At 38.9% G+C, this 25,902-nt stretch overlaps 2 protein-coding genes across 7 annotated transcripts in view; one reads left to right on the plus strand and one right to left on the minus strand.

The window, feature by feature from the left end:
- The window catches only part of LOC106655230 (uncharacterized protein DDB_G0284459-like), a 46,996-nt gene extending 25,019 nt beyond the window's left edge, over nt 1-21,977 (plus strand). Inside the window, exons 6-18 of one of the 6 annotated variants that reach the window (XM_014375510.2) lie at nt 72-492; nt 988-1,345; nt 1,438-1,672; nt 1,763-2,009; nt 2,179-2,291; nt 2,374-2,376; nt 7,876-7,956; nt 9,322-9,366; nt 15,705-16,213; nt 17,009-17,180; nt 18,848-19,494; nt 19,582-19,947; nt 20,236-21,977. In XM_014375510.2, coding sequence (XP_014230996.1) covers nt 72-492; nt 988-1,345; nt 1,438-1,672; nt 1,763-2,009; nt 2,179-2,291; nt 2,374-2,376; nt 7,876-7,956; nt 9,322-9,366; nt 15,705-16,213; nt 17,009-17,180; nt 18,848-19,494; nt 19,582-19,947; nt 20,236-20,553 — 3,515 coding nt within the window. In that variant the 3' untranslated portion in view covers nt 20,554-21,977. Of the gene's footprint in view, nt 1-71; nt 493-987; nt 1,346-1,437; nt 1,673-1,759; nt 2,010-2,178; nt 2,292-2,373; nt 2,377-7,875; nt 7,957-9,321; nt 9,367-15,704; nt 16,214-17,008; nt 17,181-18,847; nt 19,495-19,581; nt 19,948-20,101; nt 20,188-20,235 lie in introns of those variants that run through there. The other 5 variants (XM_014375509.2, XM_023461512.1, XM_014375511.2 and 2 more) reach the window with 5 other exon arrangements.
- A 177-nt stretch (nt 21,978-22,154) lies between these two features.
- Nucleotides 22,155-25,740, minus strand: LOC106655103 (reticulocyte-binding protein 2 homolog a-like). Its single transcript, XM_023461506.1, has 7 exons — nt 24,765-25,740; nt 24,258-24,701; nt 23,276-24,167; nt 23,175-23,207; nt 23,075-23,107; nt 22,571-23,005; nt 22,155-22,490 (listed from the first exon to the last, which is right to left on the minus strand). Exons 1-7 carry the CDS (start codon nt 25,416-25,418, stop codon nt 22,435-22,437), a joined length of 2,547 nt encoding a protein of 848 aa, XP_023317274.1. The 5' UTR covers nt 25,419-25,740; the 3' UTR covers nt 22,155-22,434.
- Nucleotides 25,741-25,902: the final 162 nt, after the last annotated feature.

A 25,902-nucleotide genomic window follows, 5' to 3' on the forward strand; every position in this document is an offset into this window, starting at 1 on the left:
GCCTCATTTTAAAGATTTTACCCATCGATGCGCGTTATCACTTACTGACGGCTTTGTCGTATTGTTAACAGCGGAAGCCTTGGCAGCCGCGTCGCAGCACCTACGAGCGTTGGATCTGCTCTCGGACTTGTCCTCGAAAACCTTGACGACCTGTACCCTGACCGACTCGGCCGAGACTAGCGAGCACACGACGAGCGGCGCCTGCGGAGAGGAAACGACGACGCGCTGTAGCGCCGCCAGCAGTGCTACAGGGGCCAGCAACAACAGCAGCAGTGGAAGTGCGGGCGTCGGTGGCTGTATCATACCCGTCGGCCAGACGCTGCCGACGAGCTTCGTCACCTCGGTCACGAGCATCACGAGCCTCGAGGCCGGCTACCAAGGGGATGGCGAGAATTCCCGACCGGCCAGTCGTGGTCCCGAAGTCGTTGCGTGCTGCGTCGCGCCGGTCGCCAGTCTCGCTGTTGCTGCGTCGCTTCCGCCTGCAGTGAACAGGTCCGCACTAATGATCCAACGCTTTTTTATGTACACCAAAGTTCCAACTGCACAGTGACAATCGACAGTCAAAACAGATGAAAATCTCCCGTAATCTTGATCATACCTTCTACGCAATATCATATCGATTGTCATTCGCCTTTGAAAACGATATCTTTACTGTAATAATATTGCCTCACTACCTACTCCTAGTTTCTCTTCCGATTTAAACAGCTGATTGACACTAGTCAAATTCAATTGTCTTCTGTTTTCGTGTAAACATACATTTAAGTAAACACTAATCTCTGCGCGTGTGTGCGCATGTATGTATATAAAATACGCACACCTGTTAAATTCGCGAGGCATCAGTTGTGTTGCCATAACACACGTATCAAGCGATAGCGCGATTTTCTGCTGTAGCGATAACTTATACCTCCGTGAGCATGTGTAATATAGTGTGAATTTCTAATTACAATTACGATGTGTACAAACCTAACCAAAGTGTTTTTTAATCAGGCAAGATCCAATGACGGATTCGGACTTTTTTACGGAAAGTGACGCCGACGCCCACGACGGCGACATTGTACGCGGAGACCGCCGTGCCCAAGTGATCGACGGACGCCTGTTCTGCGCTCCGAACGCGACGTCGTCCATAATGGCCACATCGAACGAGCATGTTCGCTGCCTCGAGCCTGCCGAAGAGATGGAATCTTCTGGCGTATACTCGGACCTCGAAAAGAGGGATGTACGCGACGTCGAGCAGGAGGCCGAGCACACGACCACCGACACCGGCGACACGGAAGTTTCTGTCAAGAGTCAGCCTTCGCCAATGGACTGCAATCCTGCTCCAGCTCTAGTCACCAATATTTTCTTGGTAATTTTTTCCAGTACCAGAATATCAGTGCTTTTAAAAACTCTTCATGTTCAATCAAAACAAACATAAAGTCTTTTAATCGTTTTTTACAGTCGCCATCAGGAATTCCACTGAATAAGAATATCAACGAATCGAATTCGACTGCATCCTCCGCTGAAGTGACTGTGATTAAGTGCCAAAAGAATGAACAAAACACTGCGATGAAAAGTAAATCAACCAGCTCGAGTAACAAAGAAAATTCGGCGCCTGTTATGAAGAAGTTTAAAATGCCAAAGAGAAATGTAAATTCTAAAGTTAAAACGATGATCGAATCGAACCAAAACAATGGTAGGGTTTCAGTAAAATTAATTTTCTGAATTAAGTTCAACTGTAAATCATCATTTTATATTTATTGCTTCTTTTAATTGTTTATAGTAGTCAGCGAAACCTCAGCACCGGCGTTGGCACGTCGGGTAGCGAGGAAGAATGGACGATGGGATGCTGTGATGGACAAGATCGATGCAAGCAAACAACGCGGTAGATCCTTAAAAAAGGAAGTCAAATCGCGAGTGCTGCAAGGACTTGGGACATCTGCGGGTAGTAGTTCTACAGCATCAACATCATCGTCCGTAAGACGAACTGTCGTTGATCTAAATTACACTGGCAGTAATAATAAAGATAAAAGGTGTGTTATTGGTTTTAAATATAATATATTTTGATTTTATTGAACAATTTTTTCAATTAAACCATTTCGATATTCAAAAGTTGAAATTTTATATATTAAAAATTAGACGTTAGAAATATAAAGGTTCAAATGTATTTCAAATCATATTGAGTTTATAATATTATTACAGGCGAGTCCGAAACCGTCCAGAGACCAATCTACCGAATCAAAATACGGGACGCAGTGGCTCGGTACAAAGTTCAGCGAGTGACCTCAGCAGTGTCAATAGCAAAGAAGCTTTGAGTAAGTTTATTATTAGAACATTGTTTTTAACTTTTTTCGATGTCTTCGAGTGATCATTACAATTTTTTTTGTTTCGAAAAAGTAGGTAAATATGTTCAATGAGTTTATGTTTGTCATTCTTAATAATTCAAATCTACAAGAGATTGGATGCATTCATAAAGACAAGTATAACTTGTTTGTACCCGTGAAAATACCCATGAAAACATTATTCTGGCCTTGAAAACGTGCGAAAATGATATCCAAACCTCCAAGTGTCTTCATAAACCATTATACCCGAGGATGTGTGATAAAAAGCATACAAAAATTGATGAGATCATGGAATGGAAATTATAGTAATGAGCCAATCATAATAGGTGACTGACAATATATCGATAACATCATTTCAACTTTTTCAAATTGCCCACAATTCGGTTAGTCGATCAGAACGAATCGAAGAAAGTGAATCGATATAATCGAAGCGCTAAATGTTGATGCAACGCATACGATGAAGCAATCGCTCACCATAACATCTCTCTTCATTTATTTAAGGGAGCAGCGTCGCATACGCTCCATAATACCTAAAGTATTATAATAGACAGTGACGGTAATGGCGGAAGTCGCATCGTGCTGCGCTCCTCTTGAGTGCAAAATCGTCTCTGTTTTGTGATCGTGTGCGTAATATATATACACGTATGTATAAACGAGCTTGAGCATAATACAGACTGAGGTATATACGGCTACTTTTAGTTAGCGCGAGAGCTTAGCCGCGCATATCTATTAATGCTGCGGTGAAATTCACACCGAGATGCGAATATGTTACGCTTTGCACCGTGTGCATTTCCACACGCAGTTGCGGACTGCAACTAAAAAGATCAATTGCAATAAACACATTTATAAAAGTTAAATTTTAGCTCGGCTTGATAAATTAAGTAAAATTTGAATTTACTTGATATTCGCAGAAACGCATCGCTATACACAAAACTCGAGATATTATGCACGCAACAAAATACTCATTTATATCATACGTGTGTATGTGTGTTTGCTCGTGTGGGTACGAGACGCGCAGTCTCTGTCTTTCTCTCGCACGCACATAAGAGACCGATGCAGGAGGGTCAACGGCACGCTCTAGGCAAGGGGTTATTTCCGACACCGGTTGCTCGTTCTCTCTCTTTCTCTTTCTCTCCTTCTCTCTTTCGCTCGCAGGCGCTCGCTCGTTCGCTGGTGCTTTTTTTTCAACAGAACCTGCTAGTCTAGATGTTTATAGCGTAAGCGCGAAACGTAAGAGCATATAATATTTGACAGATCTACAGCTGGACGCTCTGTAGGCGCTGTCGCGATCTCTTAGTCTCGGTCTTACCGCGACACCGGATCAACGGTGCGGAGTCTGCGAAAAGGCGACGAAGCTCGCGCGATGTAATGTATAATAAGTGAACGTGCGTGCATGTGTGATACGTGCAGCGCGTATATAGCCTGCCCGTAACCGGCTGATACGTAGGCTGCGAGTTGTCCCGCTGCTCTGACCTACTGATGGCGACGACTCGAGCCGCGGCTGCTGTTGCCGCTTCTGCCGATCTGGCTCGTCGTCTCCGGACTCGGGCCGCTGTGCTCAGTCATCGCGCGACCATCGACAAGTTCAACGTATTTTAATAACAATCACAAGCCGGATGCTACGACGTAACAGTGCCGAGTTTATTGCCGTGGTAGCAGCGACGAACGTCGTGTGCAGCGCGAATCGACGACTGCGGCCGTCCGATTTTGCAATTGAACGACTCTGAACGGTCCATGCTATTTTCATTATTACTTTATGGACTCTGTATAGTGAATATAATATATTGTACGCTTGCGGACGTAATTATGTGTGCGGCGAGTGGTGTCAATGTGTCGTGCTGTTTTATTAATTGCCTACATAATGTCACCTTACGTTGAATGTAAACAACGCTTCAAACTCGAGTTGCTGCGTTTGTTTACAAGCCACAGCGCCTACGATAACATTCGACGATTTTGCAGCTGCACCTCTGTGTTTTTCTTTTATCGTCGATTTAACGAAATGAAAATAAATAATACGGCGAATCGCGAGTCGTAAAATGAAATGTAAGAGTATAAAGAGTGATTTCGAGATATTCGTGGCTGCGTACGCGAATAAAATGCAAGAGAAAAGCGGATTGTTACCTAGGGCACGCGAAACGCATAATAGCCATACGGAGCCATACTCCAGCCTCTCGAGTATCCCGTTCATGCATACATGTAGAAATATACCTGCGGGTACTGTGCTCGAGTGCAGCTCGTAGAATAGAAGAGAGAAAGAGAGATGGAGTGCGATGCACAACGCGTATACGTGCATGTATGTATATTACGTCGGAGCTCGCGTTACGTTTGGCCTTTTCTGATCTAACGAGACGTCCCGCATAATGTGCACGTTGAACAAAAAAGAACGAGGAGACTTGGTCGACGACTGAGTCTATGCGACACGTTTAATCGACTACTTATCGTTTTTCAATTGCTATTTCAAGTTCAACTACGAGTTGTTTAATTATGTGAATGCATATAAAGTTGCGCGGTTGGATAATCAGCTTCGTTTCTTTTGACGTGAGCGGGTTTAATGTGTATTTACGTATCGAAATATTATCTGTGATGCGTTACATCCAAGTGATAAGAAAAAATGTATTTTTCAAAGTGACAAAATAAGGTGCTTTTATTGATATTTATGCAAGCACTGTGTCGTAATTTTAATTTTTGAGCACCAATTCTGGGGATCAGGGCCTCCGTACCCCTCGATAATCAGTGACAGAATGAATGTATATCGTTGTGAATGTAAGATTAAACAACCTTGAAAAGGTCTCACGCTCTCTTTCTCTCTCGTTTTACTCCTTTCTCTTTCCTTGCCTCTCTTTTTTCGTATTACTCTTTCGCTCTTTCATCGATAAAAGCCGCAGCGACAGAATCATCGCGGCTACTGCAGTCGCTCGAATGAATACCGGTTTATCGTACGGGCTTATTTTAACCTTACTGAAAGTTGACTGCGCGCTGAATTCGCGAACGACCAAAATCTCACACGTACCTGCATGGCCAAGTTACTTTCCTTCCTTTCGAAGGACAAGTGTTTAAAGTACATTCAGCATTGGATTGCATTAAGCTGCAGCCGGTGCAGCGTTAACCTGATTTTTTCCCCCTTTGGATTGGCTTCGTGCATTATTATTACTATTGACCCTTACCGGACTTGCTGCGGTGTACATTACGCAGATCGGTTTCTCGTAATACTATAGTGAATCGCAACTTAATTTTAATAATGATAAATTGAATTTTATGATCAATTAATGTATTTTTTACTCTTCGAATAAAAATTCATCATCTATTTCTTGATTGAGACTTGAAAACACGATCACGTATTATTCATCTTATTGAATATTCCTCTGAGTATTAATTTTGTCAATAGTAAATTAAAACTTTCCGATCAACGTAATCGATCAAATAACTAACTCGTTAATCCATAAAATCCAATTACTCGCTCATTACCATCATTTTAGTCTATTATTACTCGTAATTCTATGGAGTCTCTTAAAAGAACTGTCATAACAGTCAATTCTGGCCGCATGACATAGCGTATATAAGCAACCCAAAAATGTGTTACTTAAAAATAGATACTCATGCCAGTGAATGTAGAAGCTGTTTGCCTTTTCTCTCTTTCTCCTACTCAAATTAACGAGAACAAATGTTTATATTTCATAATAACGATCGACCACTCGTTTGGTGAACGACTCGATAATGTGTCAAGCACGTCAATACGTTTCGCCTGTATACCTATTGAATTCAATTTTTTTTATAAATACGCTGAAAATAAAGCAGTCGTGTCAAGTCAGCGATATAGAAGCTGTTCAATACAATCACGCGTATAAGATTTATGCTCGTCAATTGAGTCAAGAAAGGTATAGCACCATAAAAACGCATCTGTGGGACAAAATGGCTCAATGAATTTTGACAGAGCCATGCGCGCAATTTTTGTGGTCTTCATTCGGTTCGCTTCATTCACGCACAAGCGCATTATTGTGCTCGCCTCGGCACGCTTATAATACTATACGAAAGCGGGCGCAGCATACGAGATCGTCTAGAAGCCAAGCTCGTAAAAGCTCGTGCGGTGGAATTTCGAGCGACTACGGCTTGCAGGGCGCACGCACATACGCACGCACACATGCATCCTTCGTTGCGAGCGCCTGTATCTAAAAACAGAGAAAGAAACGGACGTTCGATAAATACACACACGCGCGCACGCGTCTCTCGTAAGGCCGACACGTCTGGATAGCGTTATATTAATCGTTTTTCAAGGTGCCTCATTGGACTTTTTTAAAGTTTCGACAAAAAAGATCTCTGTGGCACTCGCGTAATGCCGTCCGTCTCACGTCTACCGCGTCCGCTTTCGAGAGCTCGACGAAAATTCACCGCCAAATACCGTTGTGCGTTGAAATATACGATACAAGAAAAACCAGAGGAGTGTGTAATTTTTCCTTATTGTTAATCACAGGCTTGTAACAAGTATCATAGTTGTATAAAGTGGAAAAAATGATGAGCGACCGAGCGAACGAAGGCAGCGCGCGTGAAAATGAAAGACGCTCGATTCGTTTCCGCTGTAGTGGCTGAAAATCGAAGGCACGGATTTGCCTGTGATTTACCCGCTCTTCGGTAAAACTCACCTTTGGTCTCAACGTGCCACGCGTGTTCGAGAAAATAACATGCAGTCGTGTGTGAAACTGTGACCACGTGCGCTCGATTACGGTCCATTATTTTTGAGGAAAATTTTGTCGAGTCATGGGCCAGCAGTCATCGAAAGGTGGGCCCACACCGGCCCAGCTTCAGCTGCAACGCCTGGCTGAACAACGCCGAGAAGCTGCAAAAGCGAGACTCAAACGTGGCGGAGGTATTGAGCCCTTATTGTACTGTAACTTACAGTTCAAGCGTCTAAAAACGAAGAGAAAATTAAATAATTTTATATTGAAAAACTAAATTATTTATCTTCTTTTGTTTGTATTTTTAATAATGACATAAGGATAATAACGAGTTTGAATTATGATTCAAAAACTAAATCAAGGTTATCTTGTTTAAATGACTTTAAAATCGAGCCTTTTTTCATAATAAGATTGAAAATAAATAAACTCATGCTCATAAAAAAATGTATATGATACACAATTAGTAAAATAAATAAACTTTGAGTTTTTGTTCTTTTAATCGACTTAATTGTTAAATGAATTTCTTAAGTGGTCATTAAATTAATCGCATACTCTGAATATTATTATAGTGGCTTTTGATTTAAGTCTTCTTTATTATGATACATCTTCTCAATTAAAATCATTGACTCGCTAACTTACTATTCGTGTGTCTATCGATCTAAAATCAATGGTCATTCCAAAATTTCTCTCCAATTAAAATACAAAACAATGTCTCTGTAATAATTCGATCGATCGATTAATTTTTACTAAATTAAGCTGGTAGTAGCTAGAATGTTGAAATTAATTTTTAGTAATCTATTATTTAAAATAAAATGGTTTACAAACCAGCCTTGTTTGGCATATTTCAACCGAATTTATGAATTTATTGCGTAATTTTTGTGTTACAGAAAGGCCGAGAAAAAATTATTCAGAACTACATCAAAAACAAACGAACAACAAATTAATAAAGAACAACTCTAGTACGAACTGTAAGTCACTTTTATTTGCATTGATGCTTGAAAATTTAACCTCATATTTTAAAGTAAAATGAAATAAACTAGCGTAATTTTTATTTGTACGAATGATCTCTTTCGTAATAAAAAGGCTAACGTAAATCGTTACTTTTTTTCGTCCGGAATTAGAACCTTTATTTTGGAACTTGACGTTGACGACTCGAAAAGTGTAAGAAAAAAGAGGAAACTCAGAAATTAAAGTTCAAGTTGACGCGCGTAGACCGTACATCATTTGTACTTTCTCTTTGCAGTACATGTGGGTGCACACGGTAATTATTTCATAGCACATCTGATTTATGGATGTCAAACAAACTTGTTTTCTTCTATAAGTACTGCACAGGCTCGTGTAATCTCTCCGGTACGAGTTTTTATTCGCTTCAAACGAGTCTTTTGTCGCATCTACATGGTTACCGTTAAACCCGTATCATCAAATTAACATATTCCTTTCACAGCTGAATGGAAAAACCGTGTCATCGACAGTCCATGATCTTTCATCTTTTTCACACATCTGTCTCTTCTCACACTCTCGATTAATTTCTTACAAACATCGGCTGTCTCTATTTGTCACACCTGGAAAATCGAATCCTCGATAGACGGTGTAATCGCCCCACTTTTCGTTCTTGCATTTTTTTTCTCTGCTTGAAATGCCACTTACATTTTTCTATGATCAGTCGTGTTTCGGAAGGCGAGTCGAGATTATTTCGGAGGATTGAAAATTTTAGTACAGTGACTTGTTACTTAGTGTGTTTCGAGCCCCCTTGGATTCACTTATTTCTTTACAAGAGCCTTAATTGAGGCTATTTTTTACTCAAAATACTCACAGTGATAAATTTTCGATTGTTTTAATTGTGGTATTTTTACAAACAATTAACAAAATGACTCGAAAATTTATATTTCTTCGCAATACGTGTTCACATTCATGTCACTTGCATCGTCGTTTTATAAAGAGGAAACTTTGTATGTATCAACAGTTAATTAAATTAATACTTTTAAATCATTATATGAATGCATGACAATCATCAGCTATTCTACGATTTATGGTTTTTTTAGTATAAAAGAAATAGTTCCCTATTGACTATACAATGCTTTTTTTAAAGGGCAAAGACATTTCTTAAATTTAAGTGATGCTGAAAAAACGTCAGAGCGCGTGTTTGAAGCTTACAATTTTATATCATAGATGTCGTTTTGGTTAGAGCGGGTATTTTCAATTATTTTTTAAACATCGAGCTAATTATAATTATTGCATTCAATTACAAACATTTTTGGATATTTTATAGATTTTTCACACAGAAACATTGTAAAATCGATATAAACGATCGTTATTTAATTTTCTTTTTACAGGCACTACAAACAGCATCAAAACACAAAATGGCTCAGCTACAATTGGTAAGAAACTGTTTATTAGTTTTCATTAATTCACAAGTAGACAGTAATTTAGGATAAACTTTTTAATATCGATTCGTTGAAGCGTTGCGTCGTTTATGTATGCGTTGAATATACAAACACGCACTTGCGTATACATTATGTCCGCGTATGAATATGCAGCATAGAAAATTTTATGCAGTGATTTATTGGCTTCCCGTCCTCATTTTCTTTTATATGGTACATATTGTATACATAATAACACACGTGTGCCGCTCATCCATGTGCCTATCGCGATGCGTTCCTCGGTTTCTAATCTCGGCGTCTCTTGTGCACGCCTACAAAAAAAGAAATAGCAAGAAGTCGGTTCCCTAGAAATGATCAGCGGGTGAGAGAAATCGGTAGTCTTTCTCGCTTCCCTAACAGAGTTTTTACCATACAACATATCCGAAAGAAACATATCACCGTCTAATGCGTCGTGGTACCTACGTACTAGTTCGTGAATAATTCATTAATTTCGTGTAGATGCGCGCGTACACACAGATTATAGATTTGTATTTAGAGGACTGCGCATTCGCAGCATTAATAGTAAACATCTCTAAAACGTGCGTATTATATGCTAAATGGATAAATGCGCTAACATATAGATAATTGCGAGAAAGTTGGCAATCTATCGATGTAATTATATGGGACTTTGTAGTTGTAAATGTGCACTCGTGTTAAAGCTTTTATTTGATGTTCGCCGTTATTGGACGCGCTCGTGTAGTTTCGATGATAACTCACAAACGTGTTGATTGTCAAGTCACTGACTGTTGGAGGAGAGGGATTGTTCCAAGAGTTGATTAAAATTTGAAGAAAAAAACTCGTACTTTTTATTGGCATACCGTAGCGTTAATGCGGAACGTCTTATTGTTTACTATTATGCGATTCGAAAAGTTGAGTTCATAATACGCGCTAGATTCGAGCCAATGGCCGCTTACATAAATATGACAAATTTTGCTCCAATTTCCCGTTGGCACGATTCTTAATTCTTAAAGTCTAACAGTCTAAAAGAGTCGATTAAGCAAAGCAAGGCATATGCATACACGCGCGCATGTGATATATAACGTATGAGCTATATAGGCCGATGCGCGCAACATACATGTTCACCGCTGCGAGCCAAATATTCACTGTGTGCGCTTATATGTGTGTGTGTGTGTGTCGCACCGGCGATTCGCTATCTCTCTTTCCAGCGAGAATAAGCTCACGGAGCACACCGCAAGAAAATATTTATAAAGTTCGGGCTGCACGCAGCAACAGCAGCATGGTAGCAGAGAGAGAGAGAGAGAGAGAGAGAGCCAGGACTGCGTAACGATCGCGTGTATACGATTCAGTGATTTGCGCGTTGCTAATTGACGCCTTCGAATCTAGTATTATTATATAGGCGCGTGCAGCTTTTATACATAGCGTTGCGTTGTATGTGCTTACGGTCTGCAAGTCCAATGAACGGCCAACGAGGCGGCGGCAGGTGTCCATGCCGGCTTACGAAGCTTTCGATCCGCGTCCGAGCGACGCAAGAAAGCCATGCTTGGCTTTCACTTTTGCGAAAAAAAAGAATACGTCTGCGAAAAATAATTGCCTCGATGCATCGGTCATTGTGCGTGAGAAGTCGTTCGTTGCTCCGACGATAACAAAAAAAATCCTCTCGCGATCGATTTTACGGCTTTTTTCGCCGCATAAAACTCGAGGCGCGCAAAGTCGCGCGTACAGACGAAATTACCGAGTTGGCCAAATCTCTGTGTCCCGTTGGCATAATTTTTAATACCGGCTTGGTCGATTTGTCCTCTACGTATTATATGTATGTATATGCTACAGGGCCCAATAAAAGCACTGCATATCCTACATACGGGACACGTAATCGTTTTATTGCCTCGAAAGATCGGACTTGTTAATAATCGCATTCGCTCTTCGCGCGCATATATGTACGTGTGTATATACGCATAAGTATAGTGAAGGGAAGGCGCGCGCGAAGATAAGAAGAGGTTTAGAAAGCCGTCCTGCGGGTCTTTCTCTTTTTATAATGTGTCACTGCCGTGAAATTATGAACCGATATTTCTGTACCTGTAATCTATGTGTGCGCAAAAGAGTAATAGCTTGGCCTACGAGCACTGGACTATATGCACTTATGCTACATAGTATAAGAATCAGCTACCAAACTAACAACTCTTCTGCTTCTGCGCGCACTTGTAAAAAAGGTAAAGACAGTCGAATGCCTCTACTGCTCGTCAATTATACGAATTATTAAATTCCTACGACCACAAAAGATAAATATTTTTTATCGAGTAATTATGAATGTACATATTAAATTTTGCTCACTCGGCCGATGCAAATTTACTGTAATGCCAAAGTTGAAAGCTGCATGCCGAGACACGAGTCGAGCACAGTACGGCTATTGGGTATTCGTGCTTGTACGATGGTCAACGCGTCAAAAGTCAAACGTCGCCTTCTTAACATCGATACTGGCCTTGGGTTCGATCGACAACATGCCTATACGCGCGTTGTGCACGCGAGATGATTTTCTTGCCCTCCAAATAAGGCAATTTTACCGTGTACACAGGCCGCGTGCGGCGAGTAATCAGCATCCGCGAGTAGACCGGCAATGACGGCTTTATCGATTTAATGGCGCTCGTCCCTTCCGAGCAACGAGTATCAAGACCATCGCGTCAATCTGCTTATTTTACGCTGATCCTTTCGGAAATTTAAGCGAAAAGCGAGGCTTTTCAAAAGCTGAGTCTCATTTTCAAGCCTCAGGAGAAATAATTTGAATAAATTATGGAGCCGAAGGTGAGCTTTACTCGTGAGATACATTTGCGAAACGAGTTTGTTCGCTACATACTATATACTTGAAAATTTGTTGCGTCTCTGGTCAAGAGGAAATTTTGCTTTAAAAATAATCGTTGAAATTACATCTTATTCGCTGTACTTTTGTACTTTGAGCACGACCAACTTTACACGATAAACGCATTGATATTATCTATGTATGTCGTGAACTCTGATGCGTTCATCTCTATGACTGATAAAGGCGCCCCCGCATCATAATTTCAGCAGTCGAGAACGCAAAAGTCGGAAGAAATGGAGTGACCGAATTATTTCACGGCGTTACGAGCCGCGAGGTGTCAATGCGTACAGTAAACACGGCTGCAAGATAAATTAATTTTTGAATTACGCTGCAGATATATGCGCGCCAGATGGGTAACCAAGTATATAGCACACTGGAAAGCTTGAGCGCGTGCATTGGCCGGTTCGCTTCGCGCAAACGTATGCATCTCATGCTGCGTATAAACGTAATATATATAGGAGGTGCAAACGAAACAAGGCGCGATCGGTAAACGTACAAGTGTTTATACAAAAAATGGAGTGAGAGCCTCGGCGAAGGAGGAAGGAAAGAGAGAGAGAGAGGAGGGAAGCACGAGCTTCATGGGTTACTCTGTGTTTGCTGTACAGGCTACACACATAGGTATACACCTATACCCACAACTGTACGTAAGCGTGTTTATGTCTGTGTAGTATATATTTGTTATACACTCGCACACACATAGGCAGACGTATAAAGCTAATAGCGCCAAGGTGAAGCACGAAGCTGCTGGCGCGCGGCGTGCCTCGAAACGCGCGCGCTAATTCAGTCGATTCGCTCGCACTGACCAGCGAACAGCTCGCGTACCGAGAGCCAGCGAAAAACAGTACCATACAGCCGCATTTCGCTGCATAACTGCAGTATACCGATTTACGTATTGTACATAGTAGTTGAAAGTATTCATCGAGCGATACACGAGTCGTGTATACGATCGCTGTCTTTACGCACCTCCCAAGCCAAGTGTCAGAGTGTCTGTTTTTGTGTGCGCGGCTCGTGTCATCGCTCATCGACCATCGCGTCGCACGTGTACCCATACGTACAGCACACCTGTCAACATTGTCAATGATTGTTGTGTGTGACCCATTGAAGACACGTTTCCTATATTCTCTAAAGATACGTAATACACATTGTGAACTGTGAAAAACGTTCGTTGCTGTGCTTTGTTAATAGTGCTATCTCTGTGTTTTCGGTGCGCGCGTGCCTTTTCAATAAAAACTCCTCGACATACACCGTACGCGGCTCGTTTGCTCGTTTCATTGTTTTATATAGCGTTGCCGGCTCGATCGGTGAATATCCGACCGGTCGATATACATTCACCCTATTCTACGAGCTGTTTTCGTCTTTCGTTACGATATACTAGTGCTGTGCAAGCAGAAGCCTGTATTGTAATACAACTGTTGCCAGTGACCATAACGAGAGCGCACGATGACGACCCGATTCTCCGCGTGTGCTGCATAAATATAACATTAATACAGAGAGATCGCCCTGCGCGTCCGAACATGTTGTCGGCGGCATCGTCATTGGGATCATCGTCATTATCATCATCATCGACGTCAACAACAACGACACCGGCACATTATAAACGTCATCGTGTCATGAGATATGACTTTCAGATGAGAGCTATTCTTTACCTAGGACCCACCACAGCAGCGCAAAAAAAGCAGCTGAGCCGTAGACGACAGTCATGAATCGAAAATCGAAAAGAGGACATCACAAGGCCAAATATCGCCGTAACATTAAAAACCACGCGAGAAATAGTAAGATCGAGAGAAATTGGGAAAAATCGTACTAATAGGTTTTAAAACAATTTGTCGTACAATTTACCGTATTTCATTGATATTTACTTGCATTTACATGTTGTAAATTTCGCTTTACATCGTTACCATAAAAATGTCTTATTATTGTAACAAATATCTCTATATTTTATTTTAATTAATTAACAAATTGTTTTAAAGTGCGTTGGAACATTTTTCTCTGCCTTAAGTACAACTACGAGTGTTGTTCACATGTGCTATAGGATAAGATTGCGAAAACATTGAATTGAGAAACAAGTGACTCGTGTGTGTGTAACTTATACATACGTGCGAGCCGTGAGCTTTCCCGAGGATCACTCGCGCGTGCAGTGCAGGCGGCACGAGGATCGCAGTGACCCGACGTTCGATTGTTTTCCCGTCTAGGCATGTCGTCGTGATGAGCGGGTGCGTGTGCGCGTCGAGCCGACTTTCGCTTGATAATCGTAGTGCGCCCGAGCGTAAATCGTTCGCAGAGCTCAATTTTCGAGTTTACTTGACACGAGTGTTACGTGTGTACGTGCGTGAATCGCGAGCCGCTGCAGGATACTTTGCTTTGAAAGTGCTGATGCTTGGTCAATTCGGTCGACGTCGGACGTACACCATTGCATCCTTATACGAGTCGGTGCGAAGGTTATACAGACGTATTTTCATCGCAGAAAAGTGAATCGCGAGACGAAGCTCGAATGCAGTCGTGCTCTCGGACCTTCTTGTGCGCGCTGCCTCTGTTGAAAGAAGACGTCTTAGGTACTGCTTCGCCTGTGTATCAAAACTTACGACTTGGAAAACTATTCGTTTCCCCGTAATCGGCGAATGACATTACTTTAGCGCTTGTGCCGAGTACGAGCGATGATGCGCAATCCATGCACGTAATGCTACATGGAAAAGCCCTGGCTACTGTTCATCGCTCGCTTAACCTCGTTACAATGAATATATATGCCAAATTAAATGTCCCAATGCTAAATATTAAGATCAAAGTAAAAAAGTCATTAAAGAACACGAAAATAAGTGTGTGTATGTACGACGGTTCTCGTGAAGAGGCGCGGGTGGTGGACGCACCGTCTCTGCAGCTCTGCTTTGACTTCGTGCAGCGGACAGACTCGTGTCTCATAATAATTATACAAATGCCTTCTTATAGGTCTAGGCTTATATTTATAATTTACGGATTTCTCTTGTGGCGCTACGAAGCTCGCCGTAATAAGGCAGTATGTTGCAAAAAATCGTCGAACGCGTTTCAGTATATAAATAATTGGTTTATTAAATACGACTCTTGGAGATTTTTCTTTTGGTATAAAAAATTTGGATTAATGCGACACGCGAAAGCTTTCACTCAGCCAAAGTGCAAGTCGATGGATATAGGTTTTGTGGATAATTGTTCTGCCATTGTCCACAATCGAAGGTAGGCAGGTCTCAAAATCGGTGCGATCGATTTTCAATGATCGCGCGAATTCGACGGGAGGTCGTTTTTATATGTCAAAGGACATTGATTTCGGTGACACGTGTATTCGAGAGCTTTCCAAAGAATATTTACTATTCTTTAAGAAGGCATCTGCTTTGATTTATGCAGGAAAAATAAAACTGAATTATCTTAACGTCGTAAACATTTGAAAAAAAAAAATTACACATTACTTATTCACGCTATATGTTTATTAATAGTTGATTGGTCCTTTAATTTACAGAGCTCCCGAGAGAAACAGCTACCGTTCAATCTCAGCAGCAGCAGCCTTTGCCGAAAACGACTGCAACTACAACGTCGAGCAAAAACGAACTGCCTAACTTTGCGACAGAATACGAGCGCCACACGCGCGTCAGAGACGCTTTCCTGTCGCGCTTGCAAAACAACAACAACAACAACACCAGCAGTAGCAACAACAATAACAACAACAACAATAAAATCAGCAGCCAGCTGCATCAAAGATTCGGCAATAACAACAAGAACAACCAGCATCACAATCATCAGCAGCAGTTGAGAAATCAAATCAACGGAAACGCGCTCGCTCGGTCGCATCAGCGGGCGGTCGCGGCGGTGGCAGTGGCAAAGGCCGAGACGAAAAACCAGGAGATCCAAACCGACGAGCCAAGCAACGAGGCGATCGCTGCTGCCAGAAGCAAAGATGAGCAGCAGTCGAAAGAGAACAGCGTTGCCGCGCAGGCCCTTGCCGTTACCGTCCAGTACCTCGCGCATCAGGTGCGTTCCACGTTTGCGTTTTCTCTCCGATATACACCTATGTATATATATGTACAGCCATTTATACACCACCGTGTAGTATACGCATACGTGCACATGTACACCCAGTAAAACTCGCGCGCACGAGAGCTGGCATATAATAACGGAACGTAACAGTTCGAAGGAAGTCTGTGCACGCTCGCGTGCAGCGCGATTCGCTCGACGGACCGCTGCTCTTGCCTCCTCGCGCGCACTAGCATATGTACACCTATATATAATAATGTAACGCCACTGTAACACCTTCTTTTCTCTGCCGATTCGTCTTTACTCTGTATTTAATTTATATGTGCAATCTCGACTGAATCTGCGCAAACCATATAATACGAAGACACGCAAGCACACTCGCTCTTTTTCACCTGGCTCGTGATTCTTTTACTTTTTACGTTTTTTTAATCTATCAATTAACATTATTTGATTTTTACATCAGTATAAAATATTTTCGTTGTCATAATTTATATCTCTGTCTACGTGTCTTTTTCTATGAATTTTGCTGTGATAGCATGTTGTTGAACTCGAAGATTTCGTGCGTTCCATCGTCGTCACGTTTCACTTACGATAAATCCTTGATAGCTTTCTCTAATTTTTTTCGCCACGCCTCGAATCCATTCAGACCTTACCGGCCTTCTATGGGTGTATCATCAACACTAAGCACATTCTTGAACGTCCTTTTCCATTTTGAGCACGAAAACAATTAGTATAAAATGTATGAGTATCATCAGTCCTGTCTAATCGATTGAAATTTGCTTTTTTCCACAGTTTGACAAGGCGAAAATCGACGAATGTATATCGACAGAAAGATTGGTCGAGTTGCGCACGCTTTACTTTTCGGAGCGTCGAAAACTCGAGGAAGCGCTAACTCAAAATGAAGAATCATTGAGGCACGAGCGCGAACAGTTTCGATGCGCCCTTGCTCTTTTGCGCGAGGAACGTAAGTATCCTTAAAATTAATAATCATTTTGGTATAAAAGTATGGCTCGCTTTATAAGTACTATTACTCTGAATGAGTGTGTTGAAAAAGTGTCGTAACATTTTACACGTGTTGTTATTTGTTACGACAAACCTTATTACTAAAATCGTAATCAACTCCGAACTGTAAAAAAAAAGAAAAAGAAAAGTTCGTCCATGACTTTTTTGAAACAAGGGATTATTCTAAATCTACATTTAATTGGTGCATCGAATGCTCTTAATAAGCACACAAGTGCAACAAATTCCCTCCAACGCTCGCTCGGCCGCTGCCTTGCTGGTTGGCACATGAAGCTTGAAAAAGAGAGCACGCGCGTGTATACATTGCTTCGCATTATTTATACGGAGAACGGCTCTTGAAGTGAAATACGCGTCGATCAAAATTATTATTGGCTTTTGTGCGATACAAGGTACTCGAAGCAGCATTTTTATAACGAGAAAAACACTCGAAACGGTCTGTAATGTAGTCCAGCCCACGCATAACGCACGCACACACGTGTGTATTATTGAACTAGCGCACAGTTGACCGTTTCCGTATTTTATTTAACGCTTTCACACGAGGCGCGCTCGTATGCGTATGGGCGCCTTCGCTCTAGCCTTAATACAATCATAAATTGTGCACTCGTCAATGCGCGATCGAGGCTGATTTCTAATTTTGTCTTAAATTTTATTTGCCGTTTAGAACTGCACCATAGATTCGGGTCACTAATTATTCGACACTATACGCCTCAAAACTGCCTTCAATTCTACGGAAACGATAAAATTTCCTCTTTTTAGGGAGCTTTCGGCGCGTAAACATTGGCAATAACGCGTCCGTATCCAACAATAGTTTTTGATGCGTGGCTGAGCTTTTTTTTGTCTGCATAACATATACAAACGCCGAGCACTCATTTCACGCTTATACCTCGAAATGTTGCATACGCGCACTGTTTTATAAATATCATGGAGAATTTAGAATTGATATTCGTATTGCGTGAACTTTTCAAGGATTCGTGCGCTCAAACAAAAAATTTTTGTCGCAGAAACGAGTCAGACCTATACATGAATTATGTTTTCCAATCAATTGTCAAAAATTGAATGCTTAAGCTAGTTCATCAAATGAAATCTATTTGACAGAATATTCGCAGAGAAAGAAACTTTCTGTATTAAATAATTTTGTTTTATATTATAAAAGAATCAAGTATCAGTAATAATCGCTGAAAACGCAACTTATTTTTTGTCACCGTTTCTTGATCTTTAAATTTGAGAAAAAAACGTTATTACTCATGATGTATTGTTTAAATCATGACTTGCGATATTAGAGTACAATAGAATACAAATTAATAATGATTGTTAATTTTCTCGAACACTTACAATAAATTTAGTTTAAGAAAATATTTGGAGTTTTTACAAATTTATTTTTTGGTAACAATTGGTGGATATGCAAGTCACGCGCGGCTTCAAAAAAAAATATGTCCGTACTTTTGTCATACTTAAAAATCAGAGAACTTTCTTAGCTTTAAAATTGAAATAAGTCTCAAGTGTCAAATGATCTTATAATATTCAATGTTGCATCAAATAATCTCATCGATACGTCGTAAAGAACGACGCAAATGTATTCGAAACTAATGTAAGTACTTCTTTGCTTTACAGTGGAACGCGAACAAAATAAGCGTTCGTTTTTGGAGAATTCGGTATGCGAGGAACGTCAACGAGCCGAAGATTTGCAAAATTCCCTTCAAAAAAATGAGCAACAACAACGCGAAGCTCTTGAGCGAATTGAGCACGAGTATAAAAAGGAGCTGGAAAAAGCTCTCGAAGCTCAGCAGGTGGCCTCAGTCCCTCGAAGTCGAAACCAGCTCGTCGCGGAAGTTGAGTCGCTGCAAACAGTAGTGGACATTCGCAGCCAAGAAAACGCCCAGCTCAGGCTGGAAGTTGATCGGCTTAGAAGAGAACTCGACGAAAGAGAAAAGCTGCAGATGCGCTACGAGCAGATGGAGGCCAGGTGCGAGGACCTAAAAGCTCAACTGCAGAGCAAAGAGACGAATGAGAGGCAGCTGATGCACGAGAACGAAGTCCTTCAAGCCTCGTCGTATGAGCTGAAAAAGCAAGCCAGGCGTCTCACGCAAAAGAACGAGGAGCTGCTTTACAAATTGCGCACCAGAAATGATAATGGAACTGCTGGGTCAGCAAATCCAGTATCACCCAGCAGCCAAGCACAATCCAAATCTCTCAATGCGGACCGCACGTGCGAAAAGCAGTCCGACCTACCCGACCAAAACTGCACTTCGAAGTCAGACGTAAGTATTTTACATTAAAACTCGGCATTGACTTTCCTTGCAAGTACTTGTGCAAATATCTCAAAATATTGATATTATCTTTTTTAGCTGCAATCTAGTTCGGTTAAGTATTTCATTGAAAAAAGCGACTCGGTTTCTTGGACTTATGATATAAGTGAGGAATCGTTTTACATGACATGTAACAAATCAACGTCCAGTCTTCCAAGTCGACAGATAAATGGCACGCTAGTCTCCCGAAAAAATCCCCCGAATCTTTCATCGCAGAAGAGAAGAAAGAATAATAATGCTACTGAACCTGCGCAAACGGATAACGTATCAAATACCGAATCGTCGACAGCGCCCAAAAACAAGCTTGCTAAAGTACCAGACGTTGAATTCGACTGGAACCCTGCTTGCAATTCTACGCCACTGCGTGGTAATCGACCGCCTCTTTCAAGCGACGAACAAGCTTGGGTAAGTCTCTAGTTTATTCTCTTCAAATCATAATTTATTAATGCATCTTGTATTTAATTCATCATGAACCCAATCTTAATTTTACTTTCGCTCAACCAGTCTCAAACAAAATTACCAAATACCCTATTTTATTTGTTATCTTATTACTTTGCAGAATCAAAAAATCAATGCATCGATATAACCATCAACAAACATTGATCCACACTCTTATTTCTATACTGCCCAAAAAACACAAACAATCAAAAACACAAATTATATCATGAGTGTTAATGTGGGCACCTATTGCAGTCGCTGCCATCAAACATCATTGCCGAAAGCAGCAAGGTAACGACAAAAAGCAACAACCGCAATGCCGCTGTTACTGCCACTTGTGCACCTGTTATTCCTAGGAACAAAAAAATGAGTGTTTCTAAAATTGATCGAAAGTGTGTGGATATATCGACCACCGATGAAGATGAGGACGAAAATGACTACGTAGAGGAGGAAGAAGAAAGTGGCCAGCGGCCTCAAGAAGCCGGTGGTGAAGCTATGATATCAGAAGATGCATCAGCTCCTTCGTCTAGTAGTGAGGATGAATCTTCAGCAAGCAGTAGCGACATTCCTTGACTGGCAAATCACCAGAAAATCACTAGTACGCACATTGGTCGATGGCTTAGTGCCAAGCTGAACGACAGATTTCGTGCTGGCTACAAGTATTATTATTGAAAAAAAATTACGCGCAAGAACTTGTATGTATGCTATTGTATGTATGTTTGTGAAATGAGATGTTTTTAGTTTTTTTCACGCCGTATCTCAATAACAATTATGACGATTTTTGTAAATCTCTGCATCTAATCATTGAAACAAAAACATTACTCGCTCATTTGTATTCTTTGATTAGATATGTCCTGATTTTTTAAGGATCGATTTGTTATAGTTAATATTTTGCTAATCTCAGACATGATTGGAACTATATATTTTCAAACTACTGATCAGCTACAGTCTACGAAATTGTACTGTTCGAAAAGTTTTAGTTCCTACGTCGTGTCGAATGAAAAATATAAAAACTAATCTCAGTTGATCTAAAAACGAAAAATTTATTTTCGAATTCTTTGAATGATTGTTTCAGGAGAATAACTGCAGCGTTATTATATGAATAGCTGGGAAGGTTGAATGTAGTTTAGGAAGATAGTTAATTATCTCAGTTATTTTTTGTTTTTGCTAAATAATATATGCATTTTCTGTAAATATATATCACATAATGTTAAACTAAGTAAGTTATATGTGAAGAAGTTTAGAACTTATTCTGATAGATTATAATTAGATTCTATACAATATTTCTTTTTGTACAAATTACATAAGTTTATAAAAATACTAAGTATGTTAATGGAGTAATCTTATTATAAAACAAATTTTAATTAACCAAGTTGTTTTTGTATGAGTTCAGTTGTTGGTGCTTTATTTTTTTATTACAAAATGATTTTCAAAAAGTTTTATCAATGCAAAAGTACACCCATGTTGAGATGATCATTTGCTGATAGTTGATTAATTTTGAATGTTATAGTTTTAATAATCATGAGTCTGTAAGTTAAAAGAGGAATAAGTTTTATTCGAGAAATTGGATGAAGAATGAATATGTAGTATATATTAAAATACGAAAAACCGTTTTTATAAATAAAATGAACAGGTATTGTATGTAAATTAAGTATGCTTTTGTTTGAAACAAGTGTGGAAGCAGCAATAGCCTAGAAAACGAACTACCATCAGAATCTCATGCGCTGTTTTTAATCGTCTATTATTTTACTTAATGTAAAAAATTATTTAATGTCAGACATCATCTTATAAATACGACGAGAAACAGTACAGAGATTTTGTTTACTTAAAAATATTGAGCCACTAGTGTAAAGAAAATACGCTTAGAATAAACATTTGTTGAAAAAATGTAATTCATCTACTGCTAATTGTAATCAGTAAATGTGAGTTGATAAAAAAAATTAATAATAATAGCTGAAATGCAAATCTTTGGCAAAATAAATGTGTTATATATATTATACAGATGTTTTTTTAATTAAATCCTTAATTATAATACAGTTAGAAATCCCTTTTAGAAAAAAAAATTTATTCGTTTTTTATACAACAAAAAAAAATATCTTAAATTCAAATTATTATTCAACTTTAACAAAGAACTTTTGATAATTTATTTATTTTGTAATTTTACCAATATTTGCAGTTTTTATAATTCGTTCGAGTTAGTTAAAAAAACTAAACTCATAAATTAATAAATTACAGATGTAATTTTCTGAAGTCAGTTAAATATAATTTATAATAATATAAAAAAATATATTCTATACTGTTAAATAGATATAAACACAAAGTATTTTTCAAGTTTTTCTTTCAATTAGCTTGAAACAAAAATTTTTCATCAAAAAAATTATACTATTTAACAGGTAATCACATTTACATAATGCAATTTTCGTTGACTCCGCGGGATCATTCTTATATAATAATTCATTTTCTTCTGGGATAAATGACTCTTCTGACGTTTTTAACTGGCACCGTTAGCCCTAAAAATTTTAAAATTTGTTTAAAAAAAATTTACATTGTTTATTTACCATAAACGCAGACTACTGAAACATTTACTTACTTCTTCTTTCTTCAACAAGTTCTTTACGTTTTTGGCTTTGTTCAGGTGTTAAACTGTCCAGCATTTTCTCAATGAAGTCATCTACGAATATGGAACGAGTCATAGTTACAATGGCAGCGCGACAATTAGGACAATCTCTTCGTCTTCTGACCCATGATTCAATACAGTATTTACAAAATGTGTGCATACAATTAGTAGTCATTGCACTGACAAATAGTTCTGAGCATATGCAACATGTTAAATTCTCATCCATAATACTACTAACTGTATTTATAAGAACAGTTTCTTGGGTAAGATTTCTCAAATTTCTGGTAGGATTTTCATCTCCAGTTAAATCAATCGTTTCCAAAACCGGTAGAGCTTGTATATTTTTTGGATCTCCTGTTTCCACTACTATACAATTTTGCATAGCTAACTTTTGAGCTGCTTCTAAGGCTAGAAACAAATTTAATCATGTTTTCAATGTAATAGTTATATTACCATAATTAAAATGAAAAAAATTACCTTCTTGTTCTTTTTTTTTAGCTTCTTCTGCAGCTGAAAGAGAAAAATAATTTTAAAATAAAATTATTAAAATATTGTTATGAAGCAGTAGGTGAATTACCTTCTCGTTCTTTTTTCCTAGCTTCTTCTAAAGCTATTAAAAAAAAGCATTATCAATTAAAAATGAATAAAGTATTTTTTAGTATCAAACTTATGCACTACCTTCTTGCTCTTTTTTATGAGCCAGTTCTTTTGCTATGAGATTTTCTTTCAGATCTTTTATAGTTTGTTCCATTTTTTCACGTTCTGCCAACATAAGCTCACGCATAATACTTTGCTCCATCATAATCCTTTCCTGCTCTTTAACTTTTTTCTCAAATTCTTCTGCTGCTTTTTGAACTTCATCCTTTTCTTCTTTATACTTTTCAATTTTCTCATTGACTGTGATTTCCAATTTTTCTTTTTCAGTTTTTGTTTTCTCAATAATTTCTTGGAATTTGACTCTTTCTGCTGCCATTAATTCTTCATACTTTTGTCTCTCTTCTTCCAGCTCTTTGTGTAGCTCTATATATTTTTGTTGTAAATCAAACTCATGGGCATTACTAATTTCTATTTTCTTTTGCAATTCTGCTATTCTATCATTAAGTTCTTGGTTACAAGTTTTTGTAACTTTTTGATCTTCTAATAGTTTATCAAGTTCAATTTTTAATTTTCCTTGTTCAACTTGCTGATCGTTCAACTGTTTTTCTAGAGATTGTCTTTCATTTTCCTGACACACCATGAATGATTTTTGTCGTTCCAACATATTTTGTGAGTCAGTTGTGGTATTTTGTTTTTCAAATCGTGGTTGTTTGTTCGAATTATTTACTTTAGTAACCATAGTAAATTTGTATCTAAAGAATTCATTCAAACTTAATTGAATGATATCGCCTTCTTTTATAGGTACAGTATCATTTTGTTTGATAGGAACAGAGTTGATAAAAGTATCTGTAGAACTCAAATTTTGGAAAAGCCAGTCGCCTGTTTGTTTGTCATATTTCAATGTGCAATGATATCGAGAAATCAGAACACTTAAAATGACTTCATCATTATCAGCTCGTCTGCCTATTTTGAACTGTCAAATATAATTTGCATCAAATTAATTATATTGAAAAATGTTTTAAATATTAAAATATAGAGCATAATAGTTAAAAATTGTACTAACTGGTTCTTTATTGATGAGAATCATATCATTTAATTGACTCATACAAACATCTTTATAAATTTCATTGCTAGAATCTACAGGTATTCTTTCAAGTAATGGTATAAATTCTTTATCAGCTTCACTGATATTTCTTTTACGACTTGCACTCATCCCTGAAGGTCCAGGTTCTTGAAATGCTCTTGTTGCAGATGTTAACATAGCTGACGTTTTATTGAACGATAATGATTGATGCGAAGTATTAATATTTTTTTGACCTATTGTCACATCATCAGCTTTTAAAGAAAGTAAGTTTGAAGAGTCACAGTTTTCTTTTTCAAAAATATTTTCTGAGATAGATTCTGAAGTAACTTGTTGGACATCAAGCTGAGTAATTTGAAAACTATTGAGATCATTTGAAATACTGTTATTTATTGATTTTTCACTAGATTGAGATAGCTTTGAGTCCTGCAAAAATAATGATAATTTTATTTGATCTACATTTTAAACCAATTAAAATATTTTATTTACCTTTTGAGTACTGCATTTGTTTGGTTGAGAATTTTTAGCTTCTTGTGTATCCATAACAAGACTTATATCTTGAGAATTCAATTTATCTTGATATTTTTTGTCTGAACTTTCAAAATCAGACTTACTATTTTGATTCGTTTTTAGTTGTGTCAATTGGTTGTCAAGACTTGATTTTAGTCGTAGATTAGGTTGAGATGACACAACAGTGTAATTCTCAGAATCTTGTGTACTTAATTTTAATGATAACCTCGACTCCTCTGATTCCATTCTAAGACTGTAGTCTTGCGATTTTCTACTATTCTGCGACACTTTTGAATCCTCAGATGACTCCATAACAAGACTAATATCTTGGGCACTGCTCCCCGCTCCAATCGAATCACCCGCTAGCTCCATCGGTATAACGACTTCAGATTCAACCACCAAGTTCAACTCCTGACTCGTTAACAATGTTTGGTTTAATAAACTTGAAGTTGAGCTTGAATTTGATAAGAGCGAAACATTGCGAACCATTTGCTCGTGCTCGTCATTATTTTGTTCGATCATCGGGACTGTCACTTCTGATCCCACATGTTGTGATCCGTTTTCTTCGGTCATTCTAAAGCTAAGGATACTCTTGGAACTATTCAAAAAGCTTTGAAAGAGTTCGAAAGGCATAATGAAAAATATAACTGATTTCTCGGAAGGATTAGAAAACACTTAGATATTTTTCATATTCTTCTCAATCTTCACTGCAGCCACTTTCAATAGTTTCGAGAAGCCGTAACAAAGGACGAACAATTTGATGGTGTAGATAGTTGTTACAACAAAAATTACTATCAGAAGTACGTGTTTGACTAAAAGTACCGCAATAAATAGCAAAATCAAATGCTTTTACAAAAATATTAAAATTAATAGCAAAATCAAATACTTTTACAATATTGTACAAGAAAATTTGACAATTCGTTTCGTACTGAATTGATGAAAAAAGTACGTTGAACTTTCAGATTCTACTGCACTCCGCAGCGGACGAGCACAAGGCAAAAATTTGAGCGCGTAAAGTTTCTTTGTGCGAAACAAATGCACCCGGCGCGCTGGCGTGCGAGATGCGCATTTCGTTGTAGAATGTAGATGCGATTGAACTGCGCGTCGTAGACTGCAG

Source organism: Trichogramma pretiosum, unplaced genomic scaffold (assembly GCF_000599845.2).
Source record: "Trichogramma pretiosum strain Unisexual culture from Peru unplaced genomic scaffold, Tpre_2.0 scaffold2, whole genome shotgun sequence".
NCBI lineage: Eukaryota > Metazoa > Arthropoda > Insecta > Hymenoptera > Trichogrammatidae > Trichogramma > Trichogramma pretiosum.